Here is a 23289-nt window from a genome sequence, read left to right as displayed (position 1 = left end):
TAATATGAGAAGTGTGGGTAATTATTACATATCATGCTGTAAAATATAATCGCATATGTGATGTACGGAGCTTTAGGGAAATAGCCATTTTCTTTAAAGATGTAACTAATAATTAATTAATTGCTATAGAACATTCGGTTTCAAAGTAAATAAAGCGAAAATGAGGTTACTACAGAAATATGCATATATAGCGACAATAAGACAGACGGCCAAGACTACTATTTAACTAAGTCGTTCTAAACATTTCACAATCAACCAACCGATAATTACTTTAGGATCAGTGATGAGCCACATGGAGTATATGTATTAGCTTAGTTCAAATTTAATCGACCAACCAATAAAACATAAATTCGTGTTCGGCCTCCCTAGACTCAATTACGCCAGTTGACATTTTGTACACTTACTAAACATGCCAAAAAATGATTGTCGTTTTGTCTTAGAAAAAGTGATTGGAAACATTATACAAAACCAACTTGGGTTCTTGTAGTATCAAGTGACAAGTTGTCCATTTTCAATTACATAATAAGCTTCCACTTAGAGAGTGTTGTTTTTAAGGACGATTATGACATGATTGTAACATGTGTATTGTGTGCCTATTTAGGTTCATGCATCTCCTAAGCGAATTGAAAATGATTATAACATGTGTTTTTTAATTGTTTCGAGAACACTAATCATATGAAACAGTCATTGTTGTAATCGTAAAACTTGGCTTGTAATATGAAACAAAACAAGCATTGCTCGTGTTTGAGCCTGAGCCATACGATTCTGACCTAGACTCGGATGTTCAAAAGGTTTGTTTCAGACTGGACCATGAACCGAATTAAGTTTGGACATGATTTCATGATTAAAACATGCATTTACAAAACATTTTGGTTCCGATTCCAAACCAATTAAAAAGATAATCTGGTTCTCTAAATACTAATGAACGTAGTGAATCTAAACGTTTCAACATCCAGCTCCTTTTTCCTTTGGCTGCTTGATATTTCTTCAAAATATCGTCGTCCTTGACCGCATGCCTTCAGCTTAACTCTCCTTTCCGTAACATCATTTTAGTCAAGAATTGATTCTAGTTTAATGAATAATCTCTTTTGCTTCTACGCATAGACCAACACGGTAGATAACCAGTGAGAAAAATCTGCAACAAATTACATAGGCTTCAAAAAGAAAAGAGGAATACATATAACATGGACCCTACGATTTTCAACCATTTATTTATAAATGAATCAATGTGAGTGTATTTTAACTCAAACGGGTCAAATAAAATTAGCCAACAGTGAAAGGTCGAACGGGCAAAGGCAAATTTCAATGCATCCAATCTTTCAAATGCTTTTTATTCAAAGATCTAGATTATTGTTGTAATAGTATTGTTTTCATAATCATGACCAATCCTTTGATTTTTTTTATTATTATTATTTATTTTTTTTGTAAAACTTGTTCCAAAAAGGTTTTGATGGGTAAATCTGGATAAGACAACCCCAACCCATACCAAAAGTGGCATGTTTCAACCCGAAAACACTTTTATCCCATTACCAGTGGCCCAGCTTGCCACGTCCGTATAGAAATATACATTAGAAAGCTTAATCACGGAAAAGGAAAAAGAAAACATTCATATGAATTGCCTTAGCCAAATAAGAGCATTCCACACCAAGACACTGATTGCTGCAACAAGAATACTGTCGTGTTATCCCAGACGGTAATTCCTTGTTCAAGATAATACGGATACCAAATGTAGACGAACCAAATGCAATCACCTGCTTTAGAAGCATGTAATTGTACAGAAAAGGAAAAAGTAATGCTGTTGAAAGTTCAACTCTAATATAATAAATAAGATATTTCGATTAGCTTCTAATAAAAGATTTACTTACCTGGAAGCATTTAGCAATGTATGTGTAGGCTGAACCCCTGCTCATACCACACAGTAACAATGTAAGTATGTAACAGCACTCTAAGAAACTTCAATAAGATAGCACGAAACGATAAAAATAAATCCAACAAAATAGAATATGTTATATATACCACTTTTGGTGGACTGTCTATGACACTTGATGTCCGAACAAGCAGAGATCATATATATAAATATGCACATTTGATAGTGGTACAAAAGAAATTACTAATATCGTTGTCATGATTGTTCAGTCCATTGATAAGCATGCTTAGCGGCTTCAACTGTATTGGAAAGTAACATGGAGATGGTAACAGGTCCAACACCTCCCGGGACAGGAGTAATTAATGATGCTTTAAGTATGGCCTCGTCGTAGCAAACATCTCCTGTCACTCGGGTACCGTTTGAACTGTTGTTATCCTGTATGACATCAGAGCGCAAAGCCATCATAAAAATATTGCATTTTAGAGAAACAAAAGAAAAAGATAACATAATGACAATCTAAGAAACAAAATTTCTACCTTCACCAACGTTGACCCCATGTCAATTACCACAACACCTGGTTTTAACCAGTGACCTCGGACCAGATTAGGAACGCTAACATCTGAAACTAAAATGTCGGCTTCATGTGTTATATGCTCTGGATTACTGGTGAATGCATGTACAACACTGACTGTAGCATGATGTTTCTGCAGTTAGAAAGACGTATCATGCAGATAAGTATTGAAACAAAGCTATATGAATTTTGTTCTTGTATAAGTACCTGCAATAGCAAGGAAGTCGGTAATCCAGTAATCATACTTCTCCCAATTACTACTGCTTTCTTACCTATAATTTCCACACCGTATCTGTGAAGGACCTCAATACACGCTCTAGATGCACAAGGTGTAAACAAAGGCTCCCTTCCCGTCATGGCAAGATTTCCCATGTTGACAGGATGAAATCCATCCACATCTTTTTCCACATTGACAGCATTCAGAATCTTCTCCTCGCTCAAATGCTGAAAAACAAACAAGTTATATATAGTAAGAAATTTTTTTATTTTTATGTGCTACAATGACTAGCATTGGCGATTCAACCCAAAGGTAAGCCAAATTTCAGGGCCAGGCATCTAGAAATTCTGGATCCGCCCGCCAGTGTGGTGTTACTTTTCTACAGTAGTCATTTTCTACATTTGATCTATTCCTGAAAGAAATGTTGTGGTTTGGCAAGGTAATCAACAGTAAATAAGTAATTACACTGGGCAACGGTAGTTGGACGAGAATGCCATGTATCGATTCTTTGTGATTCAACATTTCAACAGCATTAAGAATTTCAACTTGTGTACAATCTTCAGGAAGCTCTAATACTACTGAGGCAATCCCGACCTTGTCACAAGCTTTCTTCTTGATTCGTACAAACGAGAGGGAGTCCTCTCTTTTGCCCACTAATATCACACCTAGTCCAGGTACCTTTTGTATTGAACTTCTCATATTACATACTTCGGTGGCTAATGTAGCTTTAATATCATTTGCAATCAACTTTCCATCAATTTCTGTTGCTTTATACTCATTATCTGACATTCACACACGCCAAGTATTCAGAAAAAAACGTAGGCAATTGAGACATCAGGAATAGTATGTGATCTAATAAACCCGAATAATGAAATTCTTATGACCCCTCTACAATAAAGAATGAAAGCCAAATACATTCTACCATAACCCGATCAGACTATTAATGATCGGGCCATGCTTTTATTCTACCAGATTTGCCATTACAGACAGAGAGGCCGACACTATCTTGGAGCGATATGGTCAAGATACCAAAAATTGGAGCGATACGGTCAAGATATCAAAAATTTAGGTCGGGATACACCAGGCGTTAAAATATGATTCTAATTATTACATCATTACTTTGTCATTAAATGAAAATAGTATCGAAAAAAGGTTTATTTCTCGAAATCTTGACCATCCACGTGTTACACGTGTTGACCACAGTTTCGAACACCTGACCTCATTTCATGCCAAATGAAAACAGCAAAAGAACTAAATCATCAAATTACAGCAAAGAAGGAAGGAAGGAAGCTAGTAGGTACGTACATGGCGCGTGTGTAATAACGTGAGGGCGGTGGTCTACGCAATTTAGCGGCCGTGGGGACGACTTCAACAACAGTAGATTTTGTGAAGTCAACAAGGATTTGTTGCACATCAGCCTGCGCCGCCGCCAATAAACACCCCTACCTGCTTTCATCATCTATATCTATATACTACTCGTATATATATTTTCTACAAATTCTATTTCTATATATACGCCAATCAATAAAGAAACAAAAATGCTACTGTGTGTATATATGTGTATGATAACGTGTAGGATCCAGGTGAAAGATTACCCTCACACACTCACATCTGTCCTAGCTATATCACCACATATACATAAAAAAAAACTGTCGTGTCCGACACGACACGATAAGACACGAACACGATAGGGTGAAACACGAATACGACACAATAGCTAATCATGTCAGTTTTTCCAAACACGAACACGACACGATTTTTAACAGGTTACACGATAAAGGACCTGTTAAGGGACCTGATAACGTATCTTATCGTGTCTTAACGTGTCTTTAACAGGTCTTTAACGTGTCTTTAACAGGTTTTTAACGTGTCTTTAACATGTCCATATATATACTAATTGTCTTATCGTGTCTTAACAGGTCCGAACATGTTAAGACACGATAACTATTTGTGTCTTAACAGGTCCGGACCTGTTAAGACACGAAACACGTTAAGGCCAAACACGAAATACAAAAAAATCATGTTGTGTCCTGTCGTGCTAACAGGTCCGTGTTGAAAATTGACAGCTCTATAAATAAATGATTGTGTACGTCTATTATGTTGGAAATTTTATGTATAAATATTATTTAATGTGTTATAACATAAATAATAGATATATTAAAATGCTAATGTGGGTAGATGAAAAATAAACATTAAGTGTGTTTATAGGGGGATATGTTGTAGAAATTATAATTTCTTATAAGGAGTTACACCCCAAGTGAACAAGGAGGGTGCGAAGCATCCGACGCGCCCGGAGATGTGGGCGATGAGGCGTTTTAGTGGCGCTCTTTGCACTTCGTCGCGAGCCGCTTTAGAGCCGCATTTGTTTTTGTCTAGCTCAACTCAGCTCAATTATGGCTTCCATGGCTCATCGATTATGCTCAGTGGGTTTAGTTATTAAGTTTAAGTAGATACAGTTGTTCCTGTTTTAACACCTGGAATAACACTTGCATTAGTCTAGCAAGTGACACATGTTGTGTTACCTTCTAAGGTTAACATATGTTTTCCACTTAAAAATCTGATATACATATATATCTTTTGTATAATTAGAACATTAAAAACAACATCAACAATACTTCATCATGGATTCTCTACTAAACTATTTCTCCTTCACTTCACTTCTATCGGTTCTTGAAGGTATATTCCGGGTTGTAAGTTAACTCCGGCAGTACAATCTACTTTGGCTGTTGTACTCTGAGAAACTGACGGGTTCACTTGGGTGACCCGAAACTAGATTTAAGGGTCTTCTGTTAAACAAAATTCCCAGCCCATTTTGCCTTCTTCTTTTTTGTTTTAATGTTTCTGTTTATTTACTTTCTTGTATTGGTTAGTTAGTAGTTAATTCTCTTGTAATATTCTGTTGTAATTCGAATGTATTTTCAATGGTGTTTTTACATATTCCAATTTTATATATGTAACAAATTAATTACAGCGTAAAACATTTTGGATGCAAATGACTTGAAGTTCTATGAAAAAAAAAAAAAACTCGTATCTTGGTTTGTTGATGGGTTAATTAATGTTTACATTTTTCGTCCCAATAGTATTTTACATGAGAATATAGATTACTCCCTCCGTCCTATATTAAGTGTCATACTTTGACTTTTTGAGTTTTTTTTTTTTTCAACTTTGACCGTTAATATCTTTATTTGTGTTATATAACATTTGATATAACATATACGAATTGATTGAGTTTTAAATGTACTTTTCGTTGATATAACTTTTATCAACTAATATATAACGCAAACAAAGATATTTACGGTCAAAATCGTAAGAAAAAGACTTGATCAGTCAAACTAGGACAATTAAAATGGAACGGAGAGAGTATATTTCTATATTTTTGAAATTACTAAAATGGTCATGGCCTTTAATTTGACAGTCCATCAATATTTCGAATTTCGATACAGTCCACAAATAGACTTTTGTGCTGCGTCTAATTTAGTCATCATGAGCTTCTCAAAATTACATGAGTTAGAATATGAACCACCCATGAGCGTAGCTTTTAAGGGGCGGGGAGGGGTGCCCGACCCTCCGATTTTTTTTTTTGCGATGTAGGGGGTATATTGTTTTCGTGTAGAAGAATTTTGATATACTCGGTTTCGACCTTCAATTTTAAAAAAATAGTGTTAGGAAAAAGAAAATTTAGATCCCGACCCCCACTGAAAATTTTCAAGCTTCGCCCTCTGGAGCCACCTACCGTTCTTAATAAATGCGAGCAAAAGGTACGCATAACCCAAACGGACGGAGCTACTAGCAAATTTAACTCCATGTTCTAAATAAAATTCACTAATTTGTCTGCCCATAAATACGACAATACGTTAATAAAACTTGATGCAACTTTATAGTACTGGAACATGATTTCTTGCAAACCAATACTTCATTGGTTGATTTCAATGTCAATCCTTCTACGAAGGAATCGACTATAATAAATTTTTAAAATTGTTATAGTGCACGGCTATAAAGTTTTCAAAATCCTACTCATAAAATATTCAAGACTGATGGTCACCTATTTGGCTGTAAAGTTTATCCACTTGAAGACTACTTTCGTTATTTATTAATAGGATGACCAAAAATGTAATTAATATCAGCTATCTATTATCAATATTATTAATAAAAATATAAATTAAAACCTTTTCATTTTCTAAAATAAAAACTTTGTGACTTATATCAACTATCCATTATCAATATCATTACAATATAAGTTAGTACGTATCACTATCTACAAGTTTTTTTCTTTTTGGAATGTGTTTTATTAATAAAATAAAATAAAATCAAAAAATAAAAACAAAAACCTACACATCCCCATCCCCATTTTTTTAATATTTCTTTTTTTTTTTAATATTATTTTAATTAATTATCTTTTTGTAATTAAAACACATTTCAAAAAATAACGATATTAGGGTTTTTATTAAAATAAATAAATTCTTACTTATTTTTTTAATTTTGATTTATTATTTTATTTTAAAAATGAGTTTTTATTAAAAATAAATTTAAAATCAAAATCAAAACAAATAACAAGGAAAAAATAAAAAATATAAAGTATATGTATATTTTGTTAATATTGTTGTAGAAGTAATTATATTTTTGGTCTTCTTGGTAAAAAAAAATAATAACAAGAATAGTCTTCAAATGGATGGACTTAATAACCAAATAAACGGTTGTAAATCTTAGGTATCATAGAAGTAGGAATTTTGAAAACTTTAGGTATATTTCGAGTAGAGATTCTAAAAAGTATATAAAAAGAGTAATTTGGGATAAACTTCAGGTATCAACAGTATAATTTACTCAAACTTTATTTATTATGTATATAATGTATTTGGTTTTTAGATGTGTAAATATTGTGTGGATGTCACAATGGATTGTGTTGGGTTTAATAATTGAGATGAAAGATGAAGATTGAAAAAATAAAAAATAAATAACTAAAAAGAATACATAGAAAGTAAGATTTAGGAAGACTTGGAATTAAAATTAATGTTTTTTTTTTTTTTGAAAGGTAAGTTTTATTCACGAATCCGCACAACAAATGGGTAAAAAAAAATACAAGCATTATGTTACATTAAACTTACACCAATCATCCCAACTAATAGTATAATCCTTTGCTCTATATTTGCACTACATATAACTCGATGACTTAATGCTAAAAATGATCTTTCCGACATTAATCTCGATGCTTGTGAGTTGTGATGGTGAGGTTTAAAAAAATAACTTTTCTTTAAAATAATAATAATAACATTTAAGATGTTAAAAGAATAGTTACTCGGTACCTTTCATGTACGGTCCTCCAATGAGAGGTTGATGAATTTTATTTTTTTATATATAAAAATTCTAGTTATTTGATCAAAGATTTTTTTCTGTATACTCACGTTAACTTTTAAATTCCATTATTAAAATATATTTTTTATAAATTTAACTAATACACTTAATTTAATATCATAAATTAAGAATAGGGACTTTAAAAAAAGTCTTTGATAAGTTAATACCATTATATATGCTATAAGTCACGAGCACGAAAAAAATATAATTAAGATCAAATAAAATGATAGTATTATACATAAGTGTTTTTTACCTAATACTTTCAATATCCCGTTTATTTTTTCGACAAGGATTAGTGTGATCTGTAATTTTATTTTATTTCATTTTTTTTTTTACAAACGTATTTTTAGATCTTTTACGAAAGAAAGAAAAGAAAAGTTATGGTTGACAAATGAAACTAGATATAAATTGATATTGATAGTTTAGGATAAAGTATATGGATAAAATAAAGTACACTAATCAGCTCATTTATTGATACATATATATTTTCAATTCATTTTTCTTTCTTATCTCAACATTCAATCTTGTTAAATATCTTGATAATTTCTTAGACAAATTTAGGCTTATAAATATTTAATAGCATGGTATCCGTACAATGCGACGATGCTCCTGATGTCAACGGTGTAATGGGGACGACTGTTAGTGGTGGAAGCAACGTCGAATTGTGTAGATTATTGATATTAAAGTAATATATGTAAAGAGTAGTTTATAAAGATATTTTAAAACATAAATGACTGATAGTGTAATTTAGTTATTAAAGGTATTTTAGATATTTTTCTTCATATAATTTTCAACATGGATCGGAGGCTATTTTTTTTATAGTATAGTATCTGTATTCCTTTATAAAAATTATCACACCCCCATTTATATAAATAGTTACACAATAGTTACATATAAAATTACTAAATTACCCTTCATATACACCTACTATGGAAAGAGTTTTTATAAAATACTAAATTTGTTCTTAATGAATTAATTTACACTCTATACATTTATTTTAATAATTAATACTTTAAGCCCTTATCTTCTAAAAAATTTCCACTATCACAATTACATCAACCTACAACATTTGACACTGCCTTCCACACCACCGCCGCTGCATTGCGCGGGTACCATGCTCGTAGAAGTATAGATTTAACTTTTTGATTATTAATTATTTGATCACATGTTTCTCGTTAAGGCCGGAGCCAACCCTATGTCGACAAACTCATCAACCGGCTCATCGACAAGGGTGAGGATGGCAGTGCCCTCATCGATGGGCTCATTGTCGATTCACTTCCACCCATTGATGATTGTAGACGGGCGAGAGAGTGAGTATGTGGGGCCGGCGGATTGTGTTTTTTTTCCTTTTTCTTTTTACAGGATATGATACATATACATATATATAATATATATATATATATATATGGTGTCTATAATTGCAGGTTCACATCCAAGACGAAGACTAGACAATTAGTTTATGGGAAAAATCACAAACTCACCCCATGAAAATCTTATAAAATCCCCCCCTCCCTGAAAATCATGGTGTAAGCATGCTGTTAAAAGCATACTAGTTAACCCTTTAATTTATATATTACTTTCATTTACCCCTATAAATTATATGTTCATACAGTTTAGCCCCTTATATATTATCTAAGTTTATTACTTTTGCAATACCTTTAAATCAACGTAATATTTGTTTTCTTTTATACATTTATTATTTTTGTCGTATTTAATTTTATGTTTTTACTTTTTAGTATTCATAATGTACTTGTAATGAGTGAGGAAGAGATGATTAGGTAGGGTTGGTAGTGAGTGAGGAAGAGATGAGAGAGAAAAGCTTATGTGGCAGTGTGGAAGAGGGGGGATGGTGTCTTGGGTTGGCCGAGGCCTAAGAGCTTAAATTGGTTATGTAAGATTCAAAAGGCAAGGAAAGGAACGATCGACGAGAGGCTTTCTATTTCCTTTTCTTTCTTTCTTTTTCACTCTTTTCTCTTTAAAGTTTTTCTCTTTGAATTTAAAACATAGAGTAATTACACGTACCGACATACATTCTCATATATAGATTCTTGCGAACTTTTATGGGTTCATACCAATATTCAAAACGTATTTCAATCAAAGAAGACATTTTTAAAGAATGCTAATGTTTTATATAAACCTATCTATCAAACAAAAGTTTAGTGTATTTGATGTAACAGGTGCGGAGCTGTGTGGGGGTAGGGTTGGCCATGACCCACCCCCCAAATCTTGTATATATTTATATAGATATATATATATATTTCATATTTGTAAGGAAGAAACTGAAATTAACCAATTTATGGAAAAGTGGTGGACGATAGATGAGAATGATGATAACAATAAATTTTGGAGGCCTGGAGGGTATCCTAACAACTAGGGGTACGTTTAATTCGAGAAAATACCAATTGTTTTCTATTTTGTTTTCCAATAAAACACGAAAAACCAAAAGCGCGTTCAAATCATAGTTTTTTCATAAATGTTTTCCATGAAAACAGAAAACACTCTTTTCCAGTTTCTATGGAAAATTAGAAAACTTTTTTTAAATTGTTTTCCACTTTTCCTTTTCCATTTTCTAAATTTTGAAAACCTCAAAAAAAAAAATTCATTTTCTAGTTTGAACGCGTCTTCAAAATATTCATATGTTTTATAGAGATGGAAAACTCTTTTCATTTTCTAGAAAATTAGAAATGGAAAACCTAAATACATTTTTTACAACTAAACACGCCTTAAGATTTTTTTAAAGGGTATTTTGGTTTTGGCCATGGAAAAGAGAGTTGCTGCCACAGTTATAGTTTAGTGACAGGGATGAGAAAAAGCTAAACACTTTTATTTTATTTTTTTAATATAAATTCTCATTTTAAACCCTTAAATATCGCTAATCATATCTTTATGTTATACAAATGTAGTTATGTATAAATCTGGCCCTATCGTAATTAATTTCATTCAACCCGTGCATGAGATATAAGTAGCTATATATCGTCGTTAACTTTGACCAACCCTAACTTTACTCCCAGACTCTGCCATTAAACATAGAGATGGACGTAAACTGACATCGTTTCATACTGGTCTCGGTATTAATGATATTGGAAAACCAACAAAAATGTGTTATCGATCGCAGTCCTATTTAACATTTGGTTCCATTTTTCGATGTTGGAAACGGAACAACACGGACACTAGGTCAAAACTTAAAAAACTATCCCCATTCTTAATTTAAGTAAGAATAATGATTAATTTAGTGTATATGAAGATCAACTCAAACACAATGCGTTTATTATATATTTTTTGTTCTGTAAACAAATACTACCATTATAACTATCATAATACTAAAACAAAAAACGTGTCTATCTCTGATATTTGCACATATGTAAATATATAAAGTCAAGATGTCAGTTGTATCTTTTATTTATTGGAAAATAACCAACTAATTAAAGTGTTGAAAGGCAGTATTTGATTATTTGTTGGTGTTTGCAATCATTGTATACACCATCTTATAAAATATTAATTAATAATACACCTTGGAGAAATACGAGATCAAGGGTGCAATGTATTTGACTTTATGTAAAATAACAATACACTTAAAATCAAATCAAATCAAATATTTCTCATTTCTTATATAAGAAATATGATTGTTAAGTCAAACGATTAAACCGTAACATGGGATGCAACAGGTTGTTTCAGTTGCAAGGTCAACAAATCAATCGAGCTCGGAGCTCTAAGTAGTACTTCATCTTTTATTTTTTATTTTTGTTTTTTTTTTCTTTTCAGAATAACTTTATGACAACACCTTAAAAAATTATGAGAATGTCATTACTATACACAACTAATTACACAATGTTAAAGTTATACCAATCTTTCCAACTAAACAATCTATTTTTAATCATATTTCTATACCACAAAAAATCAAAACTTTTAATATTCTTAATAATCTTTTTTGGATGAACTTTACTATTCGAAATTTTTTTATCATTTATTGTTTTCCAAATATATCAGCATGTCACAAAGATCAACAGTTTTAACACCTTTTTCTCTGAAACCATCCTCACATGCTTGTGAATCTTTATCAATTCTCCAATCGAAAAAGCAAAAAATGTATTGACTTTACCCCAATGGCTGATATGATCCCAAATAACCGTAGCCACTTTTTTTTTCCGAACGGCTAACCGTAGCCAGTAGCCACTTAACAAGAACAAAAGATGTGCTCCACATTCTCATCCAGTTCACCACAAATAGCAAACACCTTATCCTTTATAATCACATTTGAAATCGGCACTACTCATCAGAAACTCTTTAATTGCCTTCATCGAGAATAACTTTTTGTTGCCACCAATTCGACTCCAACTATCACTACTACTTGATAATGCCACTCAATCCATCAAGTAAAGCACTAATTACGTTATTCGTTTTTTCTCCAACTAAATATATATAAGCTAGAAGAATCAACTAAAATATATGCTAGATATAAGGAGTGTCCCTTATTTAATCTTCATCTTTCATGTCGCGTTTAATTTACTGAATATGATGAAATGAGAATTGAATTCATTCCTAGTGTGTTTGATTGTTCAAAGATAAAGAAATCTTATTCTGTTGGAATGTAACATTTCATTATTTGATAAAAATCCCCATTCCTTGGAGATTGGAGAAGTAAATTCATTCCGTTCGCCACTTAAATCTTCAAAAAATAAAAATGTTTCGTCAAATTTCATTCCTTTAAATTGCAATTTCTTTGAAAAATTTCATTCATTTCAAAAATATTTTGTGGAAACCATACGCGTTCTCACTTTCTTTTTATTTCATATCATCCATCTTTCAAAATGAAGAATGTCCATTTCTCTCTTATCCCTCTCCTTTTCCAATTAAAAAAATATGATAGATAATAAGAAAGAGAGACAAAAATTATTCTATATTTTTATGTCAAACAGAAATGGGTAAAGACATGTTATAAAGGGGTTTTGTGATTACTTATGTAAAAATGTTATTTTTAGAAAAAAAATATGCAAGTAGTCTGCTTATATAGAAAATATAATGTTTAATTTTATGAAATAAGCAGTTAAAAAAGGTTTATTTTTTTTAATTTAATTTTTAAAAAAAAAACAAAAAATGTAAATGGAAAACTAAGCAATCCTAAACGCACTAAATCGAACCTTATCAAACCGGATATCAACGTATAACTTTTTATATATTGCCTTTTGGCTTAAACAACTTTAGTTGTCAAATATTTTTATTACAAAAGAGAGTGACATTGCCTCATTTTAAAAGTGAGTTGAAAGGGATTTGTTGATAAGGTTTTACAATTATAAGAATATTATACTCTTCTTTTAATTATCTTCAATCAAGTATGGTATTTCTAGCATTTTATAACGATATGTCTATTTTTAATATCTCGTACATGATGCACAGGTTACTAATTAGAGAGTTTTTCATTTGACTTTATGTAATTTTTAGCCGTGTTTATTTAGACATCAACTTACTATTATCGAGTATCGACATAATAAATACATACGCATGCTTGTAATTGTATGCACATGAAAACAATACACCTGATGGTGTATTGTACTCGTATGATAACTTGAATCTTCCGCACAAGATTAAGAATTGATTGGAAGCTATTAGTTTTATTAATTTTATTTGGTGGTGGCACATTTAAAAAGCATGTTATTGTTGCTACTTCCTTCCTTTGGATCAAGAATCGCGACAGAAGTTGTAAGTTGTCTTGGGAAGCATGGATCGCGAACCCGTTGGACACTTGATGTAGAATTTTGTTTTTGTTTTTGTCCTCGAAACTTGTATGGGTTGCATAAAAAAAATCACGAAGTGAAAACCGGTGACTCGGCCTTCGTTGATATGGTTTTACCTTATGTCTCGGGTTTCATGTAATCGATCAACATAAGTTTTTTTCAACCATTTTTTAACCTTAGCCGTTAAAGTTTCTATTTGGTTCATTTTTGTATTATGTTGTATTTTGTTTGTACTTTGATCACTAACATCTTACTAGTAGATCTTTTTGTTATTAATAATAATGTTATTTCTGTTGTTTAAAAAAAAATATAAACATGCATATATCGATGTATCGCAAACACCAAACAAATATAATATGTTAAAATATTAAAACTTATATATTTAGGTTTAAGATCACATCAATTATATAAAAATTAAATAAGTAAAATTAATGTTGTATCAAAATTAAATGATTAAATTAAAACTATAATAACCTTAAGAATAAAGTAAAAATACAAATGAAATGCATCTAATTTATTCTATCTAATAAATAAATCATCTACTTTTTTTCTTTAAGCTTTCGATATTTGAAAAACTAAAAATATTATTCTCCTTTACTTTTATACTATCTAATAAAACAAACCACTTTTTTTTCCCCTTAAACTTTCTACCTTTGAAAAACCAAAAAATACCTCTCTTCTTTATTTACTAATTTAACCATTTTCATCTAATATACCTATAATACATTTAATTATAGATCTCCCAACACTTAAAATAACTACAATACCATCTTAAATATCAATTATTTTTACATTCACCACCATCGTCGCCTCCATCACCGTCATGACTGATGTCGCATTGTGTGGGCATAAGTATAGTTAGTAATATCAAGTTATTATTCTCCAACCATTTAACAGTTAAATTAAATTAATTAGTACTCGTAATAACAAGTTCTGCCTTAAATTCGATTGGCAACCACGCATGTAGACATCTTCTGGTTGTTTGTCTTTTTTAATAATTATTCCGCCACAAGTACGGAGAGTATAATTTGATTTTAAATTGATTGATTCCAAAATTTAGAGTTGTTTAATCAATACTTTGTTTTGTTGCTAAACCTAGTTTTACTGTTTACGACCCTTTCGCATTTCAAAACATTTTCAGCGGTCGTTGTTTTTCGATAATTTTTTTTTTTCTTTTTAATGGCAAGCTATCCTAACTTTTATTTTGAACCAATCTAAATATTTAAAATGAAACTTAGTGCTTTTGAAAATTAAAGTATCTTTCTCTCTCTTTAATATATATATATATATATGGAAAAGTTAAATTAGGGACTCTATATTTTAGGGACTTTTTATACCTTCTTCCCCGACCACCACCACCACCATCATCTCTGGCCACCACTACCATGAGCATCTCCGACCACCACCATGATCCTTCGGCGACGGCGACCATCTCCGGCAAGACTTACACATGTGCAAGTAACTTACACATGTTTTAAGTACAATTTTTTTTAGGTAAATCATCCATCACCGGTCACCCCCTATGACCTATCACCCTCTATTATCACGCTATGACTTATCACCCTCAATGACCTATCACCCCCACCAGTTTTGGTTTATGAATATCCTTAAGGGCGAAGCCCGCTCTGAATCATAATTTTTATTCAACTGACACATGTGTAAGTTGTACTTACACATGTGTAAGTCTCGCCGGAGATGAATATGGCTGAAGATGTCGCCGGAGATGATCAGTGGTGATTAGATCTGATGAAAATGGACGGTCTAGATCGAGTCCCTAACAGTCTCTAAAATAGGAGTCCTTAATCTAACCCACCCATATATATATATATATATTATATATATATATATATTCACAAGTCCTTGCAAGCTGCAAACGACCAAATTACAACCCAAAATATACAAGTTACATAATATTGAAGTTTTACCCAATCATACCAATTAACTAATACATGACTGTCTACTCCTATTCTTATAGATACCTGATAGATTTGATGTTTGAAAAATTTTCATTGGGCAAACTTCGACGTTATTAAACCTTTTATAGTTCATCGCTTTCCATAAGCACCAACACGTGATCCATATAATACAGTTATAAACCTTCCTTCCTTTTTTACGAAGACCAGGAGACCAAATCCTTGCACGAGAAAAGAATGGGCTGCACAGTCTTACACCACGAACCGACCAATCCCCAAACCACATTTGCAATCCTACATGAGCAGGTAATATGCTCAATGTCTTCATCCACTTCGTTACATAAGTCACACAGAGGGTTTGACACATAGCATTAAAATCAATTTTTGGTCTTATTTATTAACCATTAAAATCTAATAGCTAATAGCTTTAATGTCTTGAAACATCTAGCTTCTTAACACAAGTCGTGATACGTCAATCACTTTTATTCGTACTTAGAAGGGAAAAAAAACACGTCCTTCACAAACCTGCTCAATGTCTTCATCCACTTCGTTACATAAGTCACACAGAGGGTTTGACACATAGCATTAAAATCAATTTTTGGTCTTATATATTAACCAATAAAATCTAATAGCTAATAGCTTTAATGTCTTGAAACATCTAGCTTCTTAACACAAGTCGTGATACGTCAATCACTTCTATTCGTACTTAGAAGGGGGAAAAAAACACGTCCTTCACAAACCTGGATGGTTTTCTACAATGAAGCCACTACATAGACTAGTCATTACAATCCAGCCGTAAATATTTACTCTTCGTGAATTATATTTTCTTTATATCATGATAATTCCAATTTCCTAAGCTACTTGTGTCGGCTCAAAAATCTAAAAGCCATAAAAACTAGGGATTGAAATCCGTTAGACAATTGTAAGACTATCCAAAGCAAGACGTTACTATTTTTCCCTTTTCACGCGTGAGAACGCCCTAGAACGCCATACACATTGCTCCAAGGTGTGTTTTCGGGCAAAGAAAATCTTAGCCCGTCGCATTTAGTACGCCTATTATTACTTATGATTTTGTGCAAAGTCATGGGCCCCTACTTTTCATATGCCACTTTCTCACTTTCTTTTTACTTTCCCCATTTTCTAATTTATTTTGTTTAATTAATGCTTGTTATATATAATTAAATAAATTGTGAATTCCCTAGAGTATGAGCTTCTAATAGATGTCTCACTCCACAAAAAGGAAGGAACGTCCCTTGATAAATGGACTGCCACGTGTCGCGAGACGTCTCTGAAAAAGATTTTCTATTAAAACCTCGCTTTGAATTGTCTAAAGATCGGTTATAAGGGTCGGAAAAAAGAAAACATATGGTTGATTAAGGGTTAAGACCATAAGTTGATCATGGTCTCCCATAGGAAAAAGGTGATAATCATAAGTCATAACCGTCGGCGAAGGGGTAAAAGTAGGGTCTATGTCTACTTTATTTATTTTTTTTTTTTTGTTTTTTGTTAGATATATTATCTAGTATTGTGAGATATGATAGAGGATGTGACAAAAAAAGTAAAGGTAATGAGATGAAAGATTAAAAATGGTTTAAAGTTATAACATTTTGATGGATTCGATCGACTATACCAATTGTTTTCCAATTTCACATGTTTTGTCGTAAATACTAACCTTTGAATTTCTTTGCAAATTTACTCAATTGACAAATATTAAAAATCTAGATTGATTAAGGTATAAGATATAGAAGTCTAATGTACTAATCGTAAGTCGTAACTTAAAATATGAAACTGATATTTTACAAGAAAAACAGCTAATATTCTTTAATAAATATTTTATGCTTCTTATAAGGGGGATAAATCACATTAATTTTGTAACGAAAGAAAGTAATAAATCATGGAAGATATTTTTAAGTTATATTTTACTAAAATTAGAAAGACAAAATTGAATATACATATACATACACACATCTATATCTATATGCATATGATGCCCACCACCTTCCTCTCTTCTCCCTCCCTCTATTTTATCAAACTATTTGTCATATTCATTTTTGTTTTCCACCTCCTTTTCTCTCTCTCTCTCTCTCTCTCTCTATCTCAGCTGCCTAAGAAGACTATATTATTTTCTTTCTTCAGATGTCACAATAACAAGTTTGATATATCAAAGTCTTGAAGTAAACAGGTTATATATCTTTTTTATATAGATTTATTATTATTAGCTTCATGTTATGGGAATACTTTTATGGGTTTTGTTTATATTGATGATTTATGTAATAAAGTTATAAACTTTGATATGGGTTTTGTTTATTTTGATGTTTTATGTGATAAAGTTATAAACTTTGACGTTGGTTTTGTTTATTTTCATGTTTTATATGATAAAGTTGTGAAAATGGAATCTTATTTATGATGGGGTTTGTATATTTTGATGTTATAAGTAATAAAGTTATGAACTTGTTGGACGTTTTTGTATTCATATTTGAATCTATACCATAGTATTTGTTTGTTTTAATTTGAATATTTGATAAGGCAAAGATAATAATTGTAAATCACCTCTTATGATGATGATGATTTGAGGTTTCTGTAGTGATTCTGTTCTTTTTTTTTTTTATAAATATATTTATAATAATATATATTTGCAAGTTGTTCTGGTTGTGATGGGATAATATCTTTTTGTATGAGATCCATGATGTATAAAGTGAAATATTTTCTATCTTCTTTGTTTCATCTTAGAAAAAAAAAGTCAGAAGTACTTAGTCTTGGATCATAAAATTTAAGGAAGTTAAAAAGTGTATTTTTATATTGGAATAAAATTATAATCAGAGTGGATCTAACCATTTGTTTCCTTCCTTGAGACCACCATATTTTGTATGGTTAGGTTTCCTTTTTCTTGTTTATGCCCCTTCTATGATCTATCAATATTTATTTGTGTTTATATTCTTATATCTATATAACATGTGCATGTATGTAGGTTTGGTTATTTTTCTCTTTAAAAAACTAGTGTATAAAATCAAGAATGGATAACGGACCCATTACCAACTTGTGTCAATTAGGTCATTTGAACATATTAATTAGGGAAAGGAAAAGTTAACTTTATAAGTTATAACTATAAGTTTAGTCTCATGGTGCTCTTTTGATCATTTCTTGGTTTAAAAATTGTAAGTAAATGAACATAAAAAGCTTGAATATGATGTGTATAGCTATTATGATTAGAGCTTATCTGATAATTTTATTTTATTTGATAAAAATGTAAGGGGGCTATATCTGAGTTGATTTTTGTATTTCTTACAGGACAATATCAAGTTGATATTTGGGTATTATTGAAGTGGTATATAGACAGACTTACAGAGATTTTAGTTCAAGTTTCTTGATTAGGTATACTCTGATCCATGGGGATCTTTGAAGAAATGGGTTTCTATGGAAATCTTGATTTCCTTTCGGGTTCTAACTGTGAGGGAGAAAGGGCACCTGAAGCAGAACAAGAGGCAGCTGTGGAGGAAGATTATAGTGATGAAGAAATGGATGTTGATGAGCTGGAAAGACGGATGTGGAGAGACCGTATGCTTTTAAGGCGGCTTAAAGATCAAAATAAAGGTAAAGAAGTCGATAATGCTAAGCAACGTCAGTCTCAAGAACAAGCGAGAAGAAAGAAAATGTCTCGTGCTCAAGACGGGATCTTGAAATATATGCTTAAAATGATGGAAGTTTGCAAGGCACAAGGATTTGTTTATGGAATAATTCCGGAGAACGGGAAGCCTGTGAGTGGGGCTTCAGATAATCTCCGGGCCTGGTGGAAGGAAAAAGTTCGGTTTGACCGAAACGGGCCCGCTGCGATTACTAAATACCAAGCGGACCATTCGATTCCCGGGAAAAACGAGGATAACTGTAATCCGGTTTCCACCCCGCACACCCTGCAAGAACTTCAAGACACCACTCTCGGTTCACTTCTGTCAGCTTTGATGCAACATTGTGACCCGCCACAAAGGCGGTTCCCATTGGAAAAGGGTGTTGCACCACCATGGTGGCCTAGTGGAGATGAAGAATGGTGGTCCCAACTCGGTTTACCAAAAGAACACGGGACTCCACCTTACAAAAAACCTCATGATCTCAAAAAAGCTTGGAAAGTTGGTGTTCTAACGGCTGTAATCAAACATATGTCGCCAGATATTGCTAAAATTCGCAAGCTTGTTAGGCAATCTAAATGTTTACAAGACAAAATGACGGCCAAGGAGAGTGCTACATGGCTTGCTATCATCAACCAGGAGGAAGCATTATCTCGTAAGCTATATCCGGACAGCTGTCCACCCATATCTTCTGCTGGATCGGTGTCTTATCTTGTTGCAGATACCAGTGATTATGATGTGGATGGTATAGAAGATGATCAGATAGTTGAAGTAGAAGAGTGCAAGCCACAACCCCATGAGGTCAACAATCTTTATAATCTCGGGCTCATGGGGCCTACTAATGGAATTGGGGCTCCTCAGCTAGCTCAAGTCAAGGGTGAGATCATTGAGATCCCAAGTCCGGACAATTTCATTCAGAAAAGGAAGCAACAATCTGATGACCAGCAGCCACAGAAGATATACACTTGTGAGTTCTCTCAATGCCCTTATAGTGATATCCGTGTGGGTTTTAGCGACAGATTTTCACGAAACAATCATCAGATGAGTTGTCCTTACCGCCCTGCTCCTAACCCAAATCATAATCCTCCGCGTAGTGGAACCTTAAGCTTCCAACTGAAGGAACCTGTCTTTGCCATGCCCTCATTTGGTCAGGCTAAGATCACCACTAGTCAACCGATGAATCAGGATCCTACTTTTTGTGGTTCACAACTTGGACTTCCAGGAGATGGTCAACGGGCCATTTCTGATCTCATGTCATTCTATGATACTAATCATCAAAACACTAACAGAAATCCCGGGAATCTTGATGTTATTGCTGACCAACAGAAGCAAAAGTTTCCCATCCAACTCGATGATGACTTTTTTGGTCAAGGGGTCGAGTCCCACATGCCTTCTAATCAGTCAACTTTCTTGCCAAACGGGTTTCAGCTTGAAAACAGAACACCATACACTCCCGCTTTTGATGCAAACAATAACTTGGATTTCAGATTCGTTTCACAGTCGCCATTTAATCTCGGAGGCGTTGACTTCTCCAGTGAGTCAAACCCTGCCCCAGATATGTCAATGTGGTACCTCTGAAAGGGTCAACATGAAAACCCCATTAACAGGTGAGAAAAAAAGAGACTTCTTTTAATCCATAGTATAGTATCAAGTTAGTTACTATTATCCTTTGCTTGCATTATTACAAAAACGTTCTACGGACTCATGTTTTGTAACGTTTAGTGTGATCGAATACTTGTCATGTACCTCGTGTAACTATATTTTGTTTATATATGTGATGTATTATGTCAAATAACTGTTTTGCTAGTTTTTGTTCGTGTTCATGAAAGATTCAACGATACATAAGCAAAAAAATGCCTTGATCATATGTGTGTATGCATTATAACCATGGCCGAAGTATAGTGGTCAGGAGCGCTAATGTCTTCACGAGAGGTCTTAAGTTCAAGTCTTGAAAAGGGTCATGACTAAGCTAGTGAGATATCCTGATAGGTCGTCGTAAATCTGGTCAAAGACGGGTCTATGATCTTCCCTGAAAAGAGGGAATATCCCCGAATAAACTCAAGAAGGGAAGATTATGTCGTATGCCCATTGGGCCATTGGGGGCTTTGGCTCTTGGTGCACTTATTGGTGGCATCCCCACAATACACAGAGTGAAAGGTGTTTGTGGGTCATTTTGTATTTTAGGATGCAAAAGACAAAGAAAAGGGTGAATGCATGTGAGGGTTGTTGGGTTAGTGATAAAGTTTTGGGATGGGGCCAATTGACCAAAAGATTAGGTGGCAAACATGGGCATGTGACTTTGTTTGGGTCCATTGTTTTGGGGGGAGGGACCCATATATGGATAGACTTTCATATAAGATGTTAATGTGGGCATAGCTGGATGTCCAATAAAATTACAAAACATAACATCAAAGGTGGTGTTGATAAAGTCATGAATGACTGTTTTGACTTTTTCCCTATTAAGGTTTGTTTTGACTTGCATCATGGTTTTGGGCCTAACTTTATTTTACCATTTTTGGTTAAATTTTGTGAATGAATTATTGAGGGAGTGAATATTAATCTATTGTCAAGCCTCAGAATTATTGTTATAGGTTGGAAATTTGAATGAGAATTATCTTTAGTGAAAATGAACTTTGATACAAAATGATGAATATTGTTTGAATATATAAGGATTATGTTTCGATATAACAAGCATGATTCGAGCTCTTCAAAAACTTGATGATAACTTCAGTCGAGATTTTATGAATTTGAAGTTGAGCTTGATAAAACATTAAAACAAGACACGACTAAACCCGGATTATTCACCAAAAATTTGGGCTTTTGTGTTAGGAACTCAAGAGCCCATATTCGCTACAAACTTTTTTTTTTTTTTTAATAACTTTTGAAACCTTTTATTTAGAATGTCAAGCAAATAGAGTTACCTTAAGAAAAAGTCTATAGAAGAAAGAAAATGTTACCAAGGATTCTGATGTGATTATCAAAACTATCCTTCTCATTTTCTCTATAACTAAGACCTTCTTATAAGAGTCTTGACACTATAAAATGGTGGGGTTAGAAAATTAATAGACATACAAAAAAAATGTAAAAAAAAAAAAGAAAAGAAGAAGTCAAAATATGATACGAAATATAGAAAAGATTTTTGTATTGACAATTGCCTTATAACTGTATTTATATCTTTAATTTGTTACATCAAAGTGTGAAAAAGAATGTCAGTGAATTTTTGGTTTAGTGATTCAACGAAAAATTGGAAGTGTTGCCTCCTTAAAAGTTCCTAATTCAAGCCCGAACATAAACATTTTAACCTTAAGAAAAAGTGAAAAGTGCCTCAAATATGTATCACTTTCAAGATGATTTTTACTTATCTTTTCTTTTTATTTACCATAAAAGGACTTTTCTTCTCAAACTCTTAACACAAAGTCTATGTTGTCAAGGAGCCATGATTGGAAATTAGAACAAATGCTACCAAATTATCACGAATCTTACCTTATGACTGTAACCAAACTGAATAAGAATTCGATTTGTCACACAACATTCTCTTTTACCGAAAAAGAAAGAAATATAAAGAGATTGACTATCATCTATAAACTATCTACCAATATACTAAAACAGGATTGGGGTATTATTTAATCGACATGTGACGTATTACTTGAGCGACAAGTGTCCATTTAACATACCTAATTGAACTTAATTAAAATTTCTATTAGTTTCTACTTGCCTTATATTTATTAAACAAATATATTATAGCGAAATGATATTAGTACCATATAACTTAATAAATCTACCACACTATCGCATCATTCATTTGTACATTCTGCTATAAAAACTGTACAATAAGGTACATTAATCAAAATGTGTGGTACATTTATCATCTCCCTATATTATATCATATCTATATTATCCACATACCATATATCATATCAAACTAATCCAATTCCAAATAAAAACATTGCACTCGAAATTTCTTTTGTCAAATCCTCTGTAACACCCGTCGTTTAAAAATATGGATTTCCAAAAACTTTT

General features: G+C 32.5%; 2 protein-coding genes across 5 annotated transcripts; one reads left to right on the top strand and one right to left on the bottom strand.

Annotated features, from left to right (window-relative positions):
- Nucleotides 1-1619: 1619 nt before the first annotated feature.
- On the bottom strand, nt 1620-4179 carry LOC122603987 (bifunctional protein FolD 1, mitochondrial-like). Of its 4 annotated transcripts, XR_006324519.1 has the most exons (7): nt 3961-4179; nt 3121-3437; nt 2646-2882; nt 2404-2571; nt 2017-2302; nt 1866-1902; nt 1620-1751 (listed from the first exon to the last, which is right to left on the bottom strand). XR_006324519.1 is itself a non-coding variant. In XM_043776863.1 (5 exons), the coding sequence occupies exons 1-5, from the start codon at nt 4112-4114 to the stop codon at nt 2123-2125; spliced, it is 1056 nt and encodes a 351-aa protein (XP_043632798.1). In that variant the 5' UTR covers nt 4115-4179; the 3' UTR covers nt 1984-2122. The 4 variants fall into 4 exon arrangements, 1 of the variants encoding a protein (XP_043632798.1); XR_006324518.1 differs by having other exon boundaries at nt 1620-1902; XR_006324520.1 differs by lacking the exon at nt 3961-4179 and having other exon boundaries at nt 1620-1902; nt 3121-3562.
- Nucleotides 4180-17727: 13548 nt separating this feature from the next.
- LOC122602756 (ETHYLENE INSENSITIVE 3-like 1 protein) lies at nt 17728-21075 on the top strand. Its single transcript, XM_043775348.1, has 2 exons — nt 17728-17831; nt 18938-21075. Exon 2 carries the CDS (start codon nt 19036-19038, stop codon nt 20845-20847), a length of 1812 nt encoding a protein of 603 aa, XP_043631283.1. The 5' UTR covers nt 17728-17831; nt 18938-19035; the 3' UTR covers nt 20848-21075.
- Nucleotides 21076-23289: the final 2214 nt, after the last annotated feature.

The sequence above is a fragment of the Erigeron canadensis genome, chromosome 6 (assembly GCF_010389155.1).
Source record: "Erigeron canadensis isolate Cc75 chromosome 6, C_canadensis_v1, whole genome shotgun sequence".
NCBI classification, from domain to species: Eukaryota; Viridiplantae; Streptophyta; class Magnoliopsida; order Asterales; family Asteraceae; genus Erigeron; species Erigeron canadensis.
Note: the sequence above shows the minus strand (reverse complement) of the source record. Positions and strands in the feature narration are given on the sequence as shown.

Bases quoted from the DNA above. Each gene is read 5' to 3' on its own strand.
- LOC122603987 (XM_043776863.1), bottom strand. From the start codon at position 4,114: ATGATGAAAGCAGGTAGGGGTGTTTATTGGCGGCGGCGCAGGCTGATG. The intron at 2,883-3,120 runs GTAATTACTTAT...TTTGTTTTTCAG, and splicing joins TCCAACTACCGTTGCCCAGT to CATTTGAGCGAGGAGAAGAT. The intron at 2,303-2,403 runs GTAGAAATTTTG...GATGTCATACAG, and splicing joins TGGGGTCAACGTTGGTGAAG to GATAACAACAGTTCAAACGG.
- LOC122602756 (XM_043775348.1), top strand. From the start codon at position 19,036: ATGGGGATCTTTGAAGAAATGGGTTTCTATGGAAATCTTGATTTCCTT.